The following is a 14,269-nucleotide window of genomic DNA, read 5'->3' on the forward strand; positions in this document are numbered from 1 at the left end:
AGGCAATACTGGCCTTGATAGACCAATGGTAAGACAGTTTCGTGTCATGTGTTCATTGTGTCTGGAAAAGAGTGTAGCATTTGGCCACAAGAAACAAAAGGGGGTGTCCCAAAGGTGCTTAGGGATAGAAAGCATCTGCGAATACCGATATTTCAATGCCTCTGCAAATGCCAGTTCTGGCGTTTCTTGGAAAGAATTTTAAGGCCACTGCGGAGACCTAATTCCTGAAAGTAGCTTCAGCATTCTGGCAATGAGCTTAAAACTCATTGGACGGTTGTCAGTGGTTTCCTTCGCATTCAGCAAGTCCCACATTCTGCCTGCGGTATCTCCCATTCAAGGTTCTCAGCTAGTGGGTGTTGGAAAGGCCTTTCTCTGCCTGAGACCCTATAGAACAGCTGCCAGTCAAAGTGGGCAATAGGGGTGTGCAGTTTCATTTGGAATCCGGATTAAAATACCAAATTTTGGCTGATTCAGTAAAATCCGAGTATTCCGAATCAGAAACTAGGTATTCTGAATTTTTACAAAATTTTCAATAAAATTCGGTAAAATTCGGCCATTGTTTTCTTTTGGAAAATCACTTTGGAGGCTATCTGGTGAGCTGGGGGAGGTCATTTTTCAACCAAACTTCACCAAATTTGAACACTCCTGAATGTTCTCTAAAGTCCCCCAAATTTCATGAAGATTGGACCTTGGGGGCCAATTCTATGGGCCTCTGAACAAGGTATCCCCCAGCCACTCCATTGTTTCCTGTGGGGAAAACTGTCAAAGCTGACTCCCACTGCAAAAACACACTGGGGCAAGGCTGTCATGGCCAAGGTACACTCCCAAATGCAAGCTGAGCTCATCCCAGAGAAAGCCCAACAGAGCCAAACGGAAGCACAGTAATAGAATCCCCCCACCACCACCCCCTGAACCAAAGTGAAGCGAAGGGACCAACATCACATCAGAGAATCACATCCATTCTGCCTAAACCAAACTGAAGCAACGGACGCAGTTGCAGCTTAGCTCAAGGGAAGCAAACTGAAGCAAAGGAATGGAATCCCCCCAGAACCAAAGAAGCAAGGGGACCAACATCACATCAGAGAATCACATCCATTCTACCTAAACCAAACTGAAGCAATGGACGCAGCTGCAACTTAGCTCAAGGGAAGCAAACTGAAGCAAAGGAATGGAATCCCCCCAGAACCAAAGAAGCAAGGGGACCAACATCACATCAGAGAATAACGTCCATTCTACCCAAAGCAAACTGCGGCAAGCAACACTGTTGGAAAAATGATTCCCCTCAGCCCACTGGATATTTTTCCATAGAAAACAATGTCCAAATTTTCCGGAAATAGCCGAACCAAATTAGAAGTTCAATTAGGAATTCAGGGAATTCTGAATTTTTTTCTCAGATTCAGTTAAAAAAATGATTTCTTGCTTTTTTTTTTTGGTGCACACCCCTAGTGGGCAGTAGCAAGAGAGCTGGACAATTATCTTTCTTCCTTTTCTGTTATGGATTCCATTCTATTATGGATTCCATTCCTGCACCTAAAAGCTTTGGCAAGGTATTGAGAGTCCTACCACGCACACAATTTGTGACTGCTTAAAAGTCTACAAGGCTTTCTGAGATCAGGCTCAGCAATCCTCTCTGGCTATCCAGAGTTTTAGACTGGTTCTTGCATCTTTCTGTGCTTGTGCTATAGGGCGAGAGGGGAGAAAGAGAGAGGGGAAAGACAGAGCGTGGGTATTGACGGGACATTCTTGAAGTGAAGTCTGAGCCAACCTCCTGCCCTCCCTAATTTTTCGTGGTACATCTCCTGCAAAGTTGGTTTCCAAGCAAGAATATTCTGTCTTTCTCTCTTTGTCATATAATTTCCTATGTTAAGAGGGATGGATACCTCTCTGCCTCTGTCTCTCTCTCTCTCTCTTTTTGGTAATCTGTATACAGAATATATGGGAGGGAAGGTGGTATTATATAGCCGGGTCTTGTCAGATCTCAGAAACTAAGCAGGGTCAGTACTTGGATGGGAAGACTCTGCAGAGGAAGGCACTGGCAAACTGCCTCTGCATCTCACTGGTCTTGACAGCCGCTTGCTGGGATCGCTGTAAGTCGATTGCTGCTTGATGGCACATACACACACACATACAGAATATGCCCTGAAGAGTTGCTCGTATGTTTAGTGACAAATGCAATCTTTCATGAGAATGTTGTTTGTGAAATGCACTGAGGTGCAGCAGCATGCAGCCATGCTTTCGCCTATGAAAATGAGCAAGCAGTGCAAACCTAAGCAGAGTTTCACCCTTCATTACAGTTAATAGCCTTAGAAAGGTGTAAAACTGTTCGGGTTTGCGCTGTCGTTCTGATCTGGGTTAGTGCTGGAAGGTTGCCCAAAGCCAGTGATATTATATCCCTTGTAATGCATAGATTGCTGTAGACGGGATAGCCTAGATCTCAGAAATTAATCAAGGTTGCCCCGTTTAGTATTTGGATGGGAAGTCTAGAGTCACTACATGAGGTTCTAGACAAACTGCCTCAGAATTCTATTGCCTTGAATACCCTATGGAGTCACCATAAGTTGGCTGCAACTTGATGGCCCCCCAAAAGTAGGTTCTTCCTTGCTTCAGCACCGTGCAACAGCAAGAGTCGAACCTATTTTGGAGTGCAAGTTCACCTCAGAAGTCAAGAGCATAATTGTATCTCAGGGTTCAGTGATGTGCGGTTCTAGAACATAAGGCAAGAGATGGGGTGCCATATTTGCATGAATCGCTTGGTCTAGCCTGGAAATGGGCTAACAGGTGGAGCGTCAGAATTAAGGAGCCATAGCAGTTTGCAAACAGAGTCTTAAAAAACAAGGATATTTGTCATCGAGAGCTGAACTGTGGAGTGAGTTGTGTTTGAGATAAGATGGCTGTACTTCATATTTATAGGGCGACCTGATGCCTGTTATGCAGCTGGCCTTTGAGATATACATTTCAAACTACAAATTCTTTCATTTTAAACACATCCTTGGAAGGGTGCCTACAAGTGTTAATGAAAAATGATGGAAGCTAGCTCTTTCTCACTACTAGCAAATTTCATTTTCAACAACGTGGCTTTTAATGCAAAGTGTGTGTGTGTTTTAGATACTGCTTATTGGATTTGACTACCCAGATGTGATTAAGAATTGCTTAAGTCTGGTCATAAAAAATTGTGCCGCTTACAGTGCTAGAATCCCCACCCCTAGCAGCTAGGGTTGCCAGCTCCAAGTTGGGAAATTCCTGGAGATCTGGGGGGAGAAACCTGGAGGAAGTGGGGTTGAGGAGGGAAAGGACCTTGGCATGGCATAATTCCATAGAGTCCACCCCCCCCAAAGTAGCCATTTTCTCCAGGTGAACTGATCTCTGTGACCTGGAGATCAGTTGTAATTCCAGGAGATCTCCAGCCACTACCTGGAGGCTGGCAACCTCCAGCAGCACATCAAAGCACTGTTTCCCATATTGGGCAAGTATCTTTAGGGTGATGTTAAATTGGGGCAAATGTCATGGGGGAATATCCCAGTCCATTTCTGGGACGGGTGTGGCTGCACCCATCCTATACTGCACGTCTACTGCACATCGAATCATTGCTTTCTTGCCTTCTTGTCTAGTTTTGGCCCTGAGCATTATATTATCTCTTAAACGTAAGATGAAATCTCATAGATAACACTTCCCCATTTCATTCAGTTGACCTACATTAAAGGGCAGCTATCTTAAAGTATGCACTCATTAGATAATGTAATATGAGTTCTCCATCTCCTCATCTCCCTTTTTTTTATCAGTCATCGGATAGTCTTGTAGTTTAGACTGTCTGTGTCCCCCGCTTTAGCAGATAACTCTGTTCTTTGAGAGATTAAAATCTAGAAATGTAACAAGGGTTACCAGTTTCTGGGATTCATATAGCTGGGTTAATGACAGCTAACAGACTTCTCAAATTTCTATCTGTTGTTAGAATTCTCGGTTTCTCTTTAACCTGGCTTGAAGGCAAAGGTATAAATAACTCAGAACACAAAATGTTTTACTTCATTCTCCCAAATGCGACAGGAGGAATGCTGGATGGATTTGATCTGTGTAGCTTTTCAAGTGCGGATGAAGGGCTTTGGAGAAATCGCGACATTGAAACGCTCACCAAAAGATTTTTCAGTTTGGTTTCCTCCCATCCCTTGCCAGATTAATCTGTAGGTGTGGGTTTCCCTATCTGCACAGTTATAATGTTAATATCTAAATAGTTTCCATTTAACTGGTGTTCTGCAATGGGAGACATCCACGCCTCTTCATATCATTCTCCGGTCATGTATGATCTCTCTCCAAGCAAGAACTGCTCATTGCTTTCTGAAAGTTTTTATAGGGTGGCAGATCGGGAAATTCTACAGCTTAGAGCCATTTTGGTGGGGAACGTCACCTGCTTTTATAGCATCAACGAAGTGATTTTTAAATGGTCCACTTTTCAGTCCACTGTTTCTTCCTTATTACAAAGAACATAATCTGCATCTTGAACTGTTAAATTCCACTGGGTGAAGCTTTAGTCTCTCTTTATTTTTCTTTTTAAGAAATAGAAATGCAAATATTTGTGTAACTGACCCCAGGGGCAGAGTTTGGATGCAAGTCTAAACAAACAAACCATCAGGCTTCATCAGGAACTTTGAAAAAACATTCCCATGGAAAGAGATTTCCTCTGCTTGTGTTTCCCCTTTTCCCTTCGGGGCCAAAATGCAGAGGTTGTGCCAACACAAGAACTCAAGAGTCTGGTCCTAAATTCATAGGAGCAAAACAATCCACACACAATCCAGAAGCTCTGTTTGTTTGCTATCCTAACCGTAATGCTTGTTCCTCTCCCAGGTGAAGGGAGCATTGTTCTTCGTTGGAAATCTGCTCATCTGGTAAATTAAAGAGCAGCACGCGGTACTGGACAAAAATCCAATAATGGGCTTCAAAAGTGTTCCGCTTTAGATCGATAGAAGGCGGATACATCCGGTGACTAATGGAACCCTTCTGCTGCTTGAGGTGAGATGTCTGAATCCAAGGTTACCACTATGGTATAAAGGTACAGCAATCTGTGCTCCTCAATGGAGTTGTGTCTAGGATGGGGAAATCAACAATACTGGATTCCGTTTTTGGATCCTGTTAAATCAACATCTAAAACTTGACTAACAGCATCCTTTTTTACTAGCTTTTCCCTTTTTCTTCCTCCAAGCCTTTTCAGATGACACGATTGAGCCGTGGTGGAGATGCTTTTCCCCCATCCTTGTGTTTAATGTTTGAACTGGGCCTTGCAACTTCATTGACTGAAGAAAATGAACTCTGTGCTGTCTGTAGTCCTTTGGGGTTTTAATTAATACGTACTCCTGTGTATCTTCTCACTTGCGGCTTGCTGTAGTTGGTATAGGAGTCACATTTGGAGAGTATTCTTTTCCCCCCGGTAAACAGCTATTATTTTTAAATGCTGATTGTCCCACTTCTTATAGGGCTTTATATAGTAGGCAGATCTATGAACACCTAAGAATTAATATTGGTCTTGTAGCTTCTTTTCTGATTTCACAGTATGTATGTTTTTAACTAGATTGGGGTTGGCATGAGTTGGTTGCAACTTGACGGCAATCTTCATACCCTGGCTTGGACGGTCTAAGCTGACCCGATCTCATCAGCTCTCAGAAGCTAAACAGGGTCAGCCCTGATTAGGGCTTGGTTGGGAGACCACCAGGGAAGTCCAAGCTTGTTACTCAGAGGCAGGCAATGGCAAATCACCTCTGAGTGTCTCTTGCCTTGAAAACCCTGACGGGTCGCCATAATTCGCCTGCGACTTGACGGCACTTTCCGCCACCAGTAACGAGATACCCTACATCTACAGAATGATTGAAATTATCCTTGAAAATCCTGCAGATTTGATACCCCTTTCCCCTTATAAAGTCTTTGGATCAACTCTGTCCTCACAGAGTTGCCCTGTTTCTGTTCATTTTCATAAGCTAGTGAATGGGCAGATGGGGGGGGTGGGGTTTGAGGTTTGGGGGGGGCGTTTTGTTTCTTGCCTAAAAGATTTTGCTTTCAGGGCACCTAGAGTCAGTGGAGAAATGAAGTGCAAGCTTTCTAGTCTCACAGTGTTCCTGAAACTCAGGTTTTGGTCAGGCATGAACTTAAGGGAATGCGGGTAAATGCACGCTCTCATCCAGCCTCCTGTCTGCTCCAGATATGCAAAGAGTTCAGTTCATATCGACAGTCAGAGGCCTTGGCCCAGAATGTTTAAAGTGCATGTCTCCCCCCCCCTCACCCCCCCCCAGTTCTCAGCGAATGCATTTCTATCGTTTTTAGATTATAGCACAGATGGAGTGAGACTGTGTCATCAAAATTCTTCTTGCACTCAGTAAGCCAGCAGGATTGAGAGGAGCATTCCGGGACTTTTGTTGTTATGCACCAGTGTGGCATATCCGCTCAGTTTCCTGCAGTTCTTTCCAAAAAAAGCAGCAGTGTTTGCTTTACGGCTGGACTGTGCGCATCGCAAAAAAAAGGTTAAAGACTGCTCTCTGCTGAATGCTTCTAGCCACAAACAAGCCCACAGGACATCCACTGATTTGAACTACAACCTTGACTTCCGATGAGGCACATATAAATCGGAGACGGGTAACCACAAGGCTTTTGTGGCAGTAGCTTGCCCTTTTCCCGGGTGGCCAAATTAACCGCAGAACAAGCCTCAAAGGCAGAAGGCTTGTTTGCTTCCCATCCCAAGCCTGCCTTTCCCCTTTAAAAGTCAAGTCCTACTTTCATGATCTCCCACATTATGTTCTCTCTTTGCCCCAAAGTGCCTTTGTACATAGTAACATGAAAGCTGTCTGTACTTACGCCGAGGTCGCGGATGTGTTTGTCTTGGAGTGGTGACTGAAAATGCCGGTGAAGTGCTCAGGAAGTCAATACCTTCTTGTGCGTGTTTAAAGTGCTGACCGGGACACGTGGTGGAAAGGCTCTACCGGAAAGAAAATTAGCAGCATTAGGTTCTTTTCGGACACATCCTCCAGGTGGGCTCTGTTCTGTGTCCCTCCCCTTTCCATTGTTAGGGAGGGAGGGTTTTTCTGCCTTTGCAACATCCCTCCGGAGCGCAAACAGAAGATAAGGGAAAGAAAACCCGCTTGTTTCTGATGAATGGAAGTTCCTTTGGAAACCCTCTTTTCCGCACACTGCAAGTATTAGGAGGTCATCTTGTGAACTTTCCCACCAATTTATAAGTTTACTTACTTTTTACCATTTTTTTTCTTTCCCCCGGATCAGTTTCTTTCAAGTCGCGTGACAGTCGCACCTATGCTCATTGGGTCTCTGTGACCTCCCAGCCATCCACAAGTTTGGGACGGGGGTTTTTGTTCGAGAGCCCCCAGAGCTGTTCCTCCCTCTTTTTTTGGGGGGGGGGGCAGATGACAATACCGTCTCTGCATGTGCGTGAGCAGCTGCAGCGGGTTGGAATAAATCTGGCCTCAGTCCTTTGTACTGCTTGGACTGGAAACACCTGTTGCCCTTCTCTATGGCGAGTGCCGAGCAGATTTTGGCATCGCTGTCATAAGGAGAGTCCCTACATAGCTTTTCACTCCTGTCCCTTCTCCATGGATGGGCTGTTATTCAGTGATAGCCTAACTTGCTCCCACAGGCTTGAGTTATCAGATACCAGAATTGGGGGGGGGGGGCGTCTGTCCCTTGTCCATTAAAAACAGTGGAGGGCTAAATAAATAGTTTCTCTCAGGACTTTTGTGCTTTCCAGCCACGCTTACTTATGTTATGTATAGTTTGCCTTTCAGCAGGATGGGAATCCAATAAGCAATGTAACGAGATTGCAGAAATCTGAAACAAAGCAGGAACACAGTATTTACTCAGCAGAAAAAGAGGGGTAGGTGGGTCATCTTGTATTTGCAGGTACTTGTAGGGCCAGTAATAATTATTTTTGTGTGTATAACATTTTTAGAGGTGGGGGGGGGGTTCGTCTTATATTCAGGGTCATCTTCCTTTCGAGTAAATGTGGTATTAACATGACATGTCAAATGATGCATAAATTACATAGTAGGTAATACATACTGCAATGGGTAGTACATACTATACAGAGTAGTATAGACCCATTGTTAGAGCATCTTTCTGAACCATTCCGTTGTAATAAAGCCCTGTTACCTTTGTAAAAATGACATGCTGAATAATTCAGTTTTATATTGTTTTCTGAATGCCAGGAGAGTGGGAACCTTCCTGACCTCTTTGGGCAAGATATTCTGTAAGGGCTACATCAGAAAACGCGCATGTACAGGATCCGTTGGAAATTGGGGACAGCAGCTGTAGGCATACATTTGCATCCCGGGTAGCAGCTCGGCAATAGCAGGCGGTCCTGTTAGGAACGTCATGCCATGTGCCGTAATGGCAAAACTACTCAAATATTTAAAGATGCTGGACCGAAAGTCTAGTTTTGTGATGGAGATTGTCAGACGTATTTAAGCTACTGGCATTTCCACTCATCCCCTTGGGATTCCCACTCCAGCCTATCCCATCACTCCTACCATACAGCTATATCCTCCACTCCACTGCCTTTTCAGAACCACAAGCAAAACTCTTAATATTTGTTTCACGTTCTTAACCTTCTGTTATTGCCTGGGGCCTTCTCGGTTTGCCCAGTTGTCCATTGTTTCTGTGGGAGAGCAATAGAAATGAAAAGCATCTTTTTTTATGGGTGTAGAAGGTCCTGCAATATATAACCTGGCTGCCTCCATCACCTCCCTCCCCCACAGCAGATTAAAACATGAGGATGCATAAATTAAGTAGAGAGGCCATAATAACCGTAAACCCCGATCAGCCTAGACCAAAAAATAATCGTATCTTTCCCATTTCCTTTAAGCAGTCTCCCCCCATGCCTCTCCTCCTTCCTAATGCCCTGACCTATATGGCCCAGGGTAGCCTGAACTTGTTAGAAGCTAAGCAGGATCAGCCCTGGTTAGTACTTGGATGGGAGACCTCCAACGAAGACCAGGGTTGCAGAGGCAGGCAATGGCAAGCCACCTCTGTTTGTCTCTTGCCTTGACGACCCTACAAGATTGCCATATTGGCTGCAACTTGACTGCACTTTCCAACACTGATGTCTATAGGAGAGAGGTTGCATCCGGCAAAAGGAGAAAGCCCAGTCCATCTTGAGAAGCAGATTTCAGCTAAGGTGAATAGAAGCTTGACTGAAATGGAACAGGTTCTCTCCGTTCACTAAAAGCAGGAGAGAGGTGATGAATGGGGAACTCAGAGGACCCAGACTTTGTCCTCTGTTGTTCCAGCAAGAGGAGGTGAGTTCGTATTATCCTTTGTGGATGCACGGCATACATCGGTAAACGCTGCTGCAAACCTGTTTGCGCTAATCATGAATTTCCACCAAGCAAGGAGACGTGGATGCACGTGTGAACTCATTTCCTGTGCAGGCTGACCCTTAAACACTGGGTTCTTCTTCATGGTCTTCGTGTAGCACACCTGTGCAGGTCAGTGATTTGGAAACTTCTAGAGCTATGTAGGATTGCACTTTTTTCACGCTTATGGTGTAACGTGAAATGTCAGTGCTGTGTGCAATAATACTTTGGCTTACATTTTCTTCTCCTTTCCCAGATATCGTTCTCTGTGATGCTGACCATTGATGATAGAGGAGCTGGATCTAGCTAATCGGGTGCTGCCGTGGTTGCAACTTCCAACATGACCAATCCTCAGTAAGAACTGATATAAGGAAACTTGGTTAAAGGTGTCATGTTTATAAACTTGTCTTCAAAATGTTCTTTTTATATGAATCCCGTTCCCCTACGTAAGATCTTCCCCATTCAAATGATGCTGTTGCGCAAAAGATCTCTCTGAACAAAAATTGTCAAATGGATATTTCAGTCATTGAGATGCTAGAGGCTACGCCCTATTTTGTTTTTTTATTCATCACTGTGGCTTGGAAGCTGGAAAAACGATTTAATTATAAATTATAAAACGAATTTCAGGCCAGCTTATTTTTTGTCTTCTTTTTTCCCTTCTGACATGCATATATTGTCCATAATGTTTCTAACAAATATCTGCTCCTAGAATTGGGCATTCCCGCAACATACTGGGTTAAATTTCACATAGGATGTTTTTGAAACATGTATTCTGGTTGGCCTTTTTCTTTCCAGGTCTTCTTTCTGTATTTTTATGCCAAACACTTCTGCCCACATACATTGATTAGGCCAGGGGTCTGCAGTTGATGGCTCCAGAGCCAACATGGCTTTAAAAAAACCCTTCAAAGCTTTAAGTTAAGGTATATTGGGAGAGTGGGAGGAATGCAGGAATAATCATTCCGTGAAGGGAATGTCAGGCAAAGATTTTTATGAGATTAAAGGGTTTCTTAGAGCCCCGTGGTGCAGAGTGGTAAGCTGCAGTACTGCAGCCCAAGCTCTGCTCACACACGACCTGAGTTCGATCCTGGCGGAAGCTGGGTTCAGGTAGCCGGCTCAAGGTTGACTCAGCCTTCCATCCTTCCGAGGTCGGTAAAATGAGTACCCAGTTTCCTGGGGGTAAAGTGTAGATGACTGGGGAAGGCAATGGCAAACCACCCTGTAACAGAAGTCTGCCGAGAAAATGTCGTGATGCAACATCCCCCCATGGGTCAGGAATGACTCGGTGCTTGCACAGGGGACTACCTTTGCATTACTAGAAAGGTTTTAAAGGAAGCAAATGATAAAGGTGAATAGTTGCCAGTAATCCATGCATGGATATATGTCGTTGGGATAAAACAATCACGTAGGGGCGTTCTTGGGTATATTTGTTGTGAAATCTCTGTTTGCCACTTCCGAAGAAAGGACTCGCAGCTGCCAGTGTTTGGGTATGGAAACTTCAGGCCCTGCTCGAATGTAGGTTCTTCAGAAATACAAGGGATTATTATATTAAGCCCTTGATTAACCAACCGTCCCCTTATACTCCAGAAACCCTGGCTCTTTTGCTTAGTGATAAGGATCCTAAATTTACCTTAGCAATTGCAAAATATGTCTCAGTCCTTTTAGCCTTTGCATCCAAAAAAGATAAGGAATAAGTATTTTCCGCTGCTCAAGATTTATGAATCAATGAGCTTCTAAAGGAATGAAAGGAAAGGGGAATGAGACTTCAGGCTTGTTAATCAAATGTAAATGATCAGTAATGTTAAGCTGTATAGTTTCAGCTACGCAAATGGGCTTCCTTATACTGGCTCTTTGTTGTTCTCTTGCTCGGAATTTTGACGTTGTTTGGCTCTTTAATCACAGACCCCTGGATTTGCCAAAACGTCTTATCAGTGTTTGGTCCTTTATTTAGAATACGAGCTATTAATATTATCCAGATGGTTATCCAAGCCACTCAAATCACTCAAGGATTTTGAGAGGAGCTGCTTTAGAGAGGAGTTGGTGCAGAGACTGCAATCGTAAAGGCAAAGAAGGATGTCAAAGCAAGTCTTCCCAGACACCGTATTATTTGGGCGGGGGTGGGGGGAGAAAATGGCTGTTTTTACACTGCTTACCGGCCATGGAACATCACGCCGAGCTCCCGGAACTACAGCGTCTTCCTGGTGTGATGTTCTCTCGCGGAATTGAACCAGGAAGACTCTGCCATTCCAGGAGCTCGGCACGATGTTCCGTGGCCAGTAAGCAGTGTGAAAATGGCCAATTTGAGCAAAACAGCTTAGTGTTTCTACAGAACTGAGCGAGTGCTGCTGTATTACTGATAGAGAGTTTCATAACTGCACCCTAGCATGTTTCCAGTTGGAGGAAAGGCATTTGCTTGAATTAATGGGAAGCTATCCCATCCTTGCTGGGGTATAATATGCAGAATCTCTCGGGTTCTTCGTCCATTCCATTGGATATAAAGTAACAAGCAATAACATATTGGAGTGTTTTGTCTTCGTTGTGATGTAGTGCTGTTTAGTCGTGGAAATCTCCCACACCGCAGTCATCTAGAAAATTATGTTGTTGAATACAGCAATTCTTGTTTTATTTATTAAGATGGTTTTCCCCTCTGCTTTTGCCCCTCCAATGTGGATCCAAAGCGGTTTACAAAAATGCAACTTAAATAAACAGAAAAACAAAAAGTGTAATAAACTGTAGTGGATTGCACTGATCCTGGCTCTGCTGGGCTGGGTTGCCCAAGGCCACAGGTGGTAAGTCCTGGGGCAAGAGCCCTTTGGCTCCTGCTCAAAGGCTGGTGCCTCTGGTCATGCCTAGGATTTAATACCCGCAAAAGGAAGGGAACAGAAGCCCAGCTCAGACTGTGTGCAGCTGGCAGACATGTTCCCAAGAAGCCCCCTCCCTTGGCAGAGGAACCTCTGGCTATGCCCAAGCTTTAATGCTTCTCCAAGCAGATCCCAAACCCCAGAAATAAAGAATATAATTCCGTGGGGGAAAGCAGCACATGCTACGCAAAGCCAGCATCCAACCAGGAGCCTCCAAAAGCAGGCAGGTCCCCCTAGATGTGGTCTTCTCTTCTACTCTGTTTGTGGCATTTAGTGGTCTAACCATTTTAACAGATTTGGGGGACACCAGCCTGCTAGCCAACACGGTCATGCAGCCGGCCAACATGCCTGACAAATGAAGTAGCTTGTGGGCTGGATGTCGGCCATATTTCCCTGCTTCTGTGCTAGGTGGTAGCCCTGTTCTATATTTTCCCATGCAATATTACAAGCGCGTTTGTATATAACTAGCCTGGTGTCTCTTCATTTGAATTGCCGTACATAGTTTGCTTTTTCTCGCTGAGCGTGTTGTTTCTTTCCCCACCTTGTTTTATTTGCTGTTTGTTAGGCCTCCTCTAGATGGTGGAGTTTCAGAAGTTGAAATAATTTCTCAACAAATAGAAGAAGAGACCAAAAGCATAGCCCCCGTACAGCTTGTTAATTTTGCTTATCGGGATTTACCGCTCGCTGCGCTAGATCTCTCTGTAGCAGGTTCTCAGCTCTTGTCAAATTTGGACGAGGAGTACCAAAGAGAAGGGTAAGTGCCGAATAACGATTTAAATATCTTTTCTGTATCACGTGTTTCTGTGTGCTTAAGGGGGCTTGTACCTTATTAACATCTGTGTCTGCTAAAAGCCAAGAGTATAACTGATAAAGTTCCATGTAATAACAACAACAACAACAACAACATTTGATTTATATACTGCCCTTCACAACTTAATGCCCACTCAGAGCAGTTTACAAAGTATGTTGTTATCTCCACAACAAACACTCTGTGAGGTGGGCGGGGCGGAGAGAACTCCTAGAAGCTGTGACTAGCCCAAGGTCACCCAGCTGGCTTCAAGCAGAGGAGTGGGGAATCAAACCTGGCTCTCCGGATTACAGTCCTGCTGCTCTTAACCACTACACCAAACTGGCTCCTCGAAGATGTACCGAAGTTTCTGACATCACATCATCTTAGTTGGTCTCTGGTGGTTATGTCTGGCTACCAACGGAATCTATCTCCAGGGTCGTTGGGTTTTTTTAATCTGTTCAGAGAGTAGAAGGACTAGGTGACAGTTTTCTGTCTTGTCCGTGTTCCCACCTTGAACATATAGAATAACCATTACGTAGAACATTTTCCCCCTGTACTAACAAAAACCATCACCGAATAACCATTATGTAGAACTTTCCCCCCCTGTACTAACAAAAACCATCACCGAATAACCATTACGTAGAACTTTTCCCCCCTGTACTAACAGAAACCATCACCGAATAACCATTACGTAGAACTTTTCCCCCCTGTACTAACAGAAACCATCACCGAATAACCATTACGTAGGACATTCCCCCCCTGTACTAACAGAAACCATCACCGAATAACCATTACGTAGAACTTTTCCCCCCTGTACTAACAGAAACCATCACCGAATAACCATTACGTAGAACTTTTCCCCCCTGTACTAACAGAAACCATCACCGAATAACCATTACGTAGAACTTTCCCCCCCTGTACTAACAGAAACCATCACCGAATAACCATTACGTAGAACTTCCCCCCCCTGTACTAACAGAAACCATCACCGAATAACCATTACGTAGAACTTTTCCCCCCTGTACTAACAGAAACCATCACCGAATAACCATTATGTAGAACATTTTCCCACCTGTACTAACAAAAACCATCACCAAATAACCATTACGTAGAACTTTCCCCCCCTGTACTAACAGAAACCATCACCGAATAACCATTACGTAGAACTTTCCCCCCCTGTACTAACAGAAACCATCACCGAATAACCATTACGTAGAACTTCCCCCCCTGTACTAACAGAAACCATCACCGAATAACCATTACCTAGAACTTTCCCCCCCTGT

General features: G+C 44.3%; 1 protein-coding gene across 1 annotated transcript in view; it reads left to right on the forward strand.

Moving 5' to 3' along the window:
* Positions 1 to 4,832: 4,832 nt before the first annotated feature.
* TMEM266 (transmembrane protein 266) overlaps positions 4,833 to 14,269 on the forward strand; it is a 61,551-nt gene continuing 52,114 nt past the window's right edge. The window contains exons 1-3 of the mRNA XM_055002515.1: positions 4,833 to 5,001; positions 9,595 to 9,692; positions 12,762 to 12,950. Of these exons, the coding sequence (XP_054858490.1) occupies positions 9,679 to 9,692; positions 12,762 to 12,950 (203 nt within the window). The 5' untranslated portion in view covers positions 4,833 to 5,001; positions 9,595 to 9,678. The remainder of the gene's footprint in view (positions 5,002 to 9,594; positions 9,693 to 12,761; positions 12,951 to 14,269) is intronic.

The sequence above is a fragment of the Eublepharis macularius genome, chromosome 18, assembly GCF_028583425.1.
Source record: "Eublepharis macularius isolate TG4126 chromosome 18, MPM_Emac_v1.0, whole genome shotgun sequence".
NCBI lineage: Eukaryota > Metazoa > Chordata > Lepidosauria > Squamata > Eublepharidae > Eublepharis > Eublepharis macularius.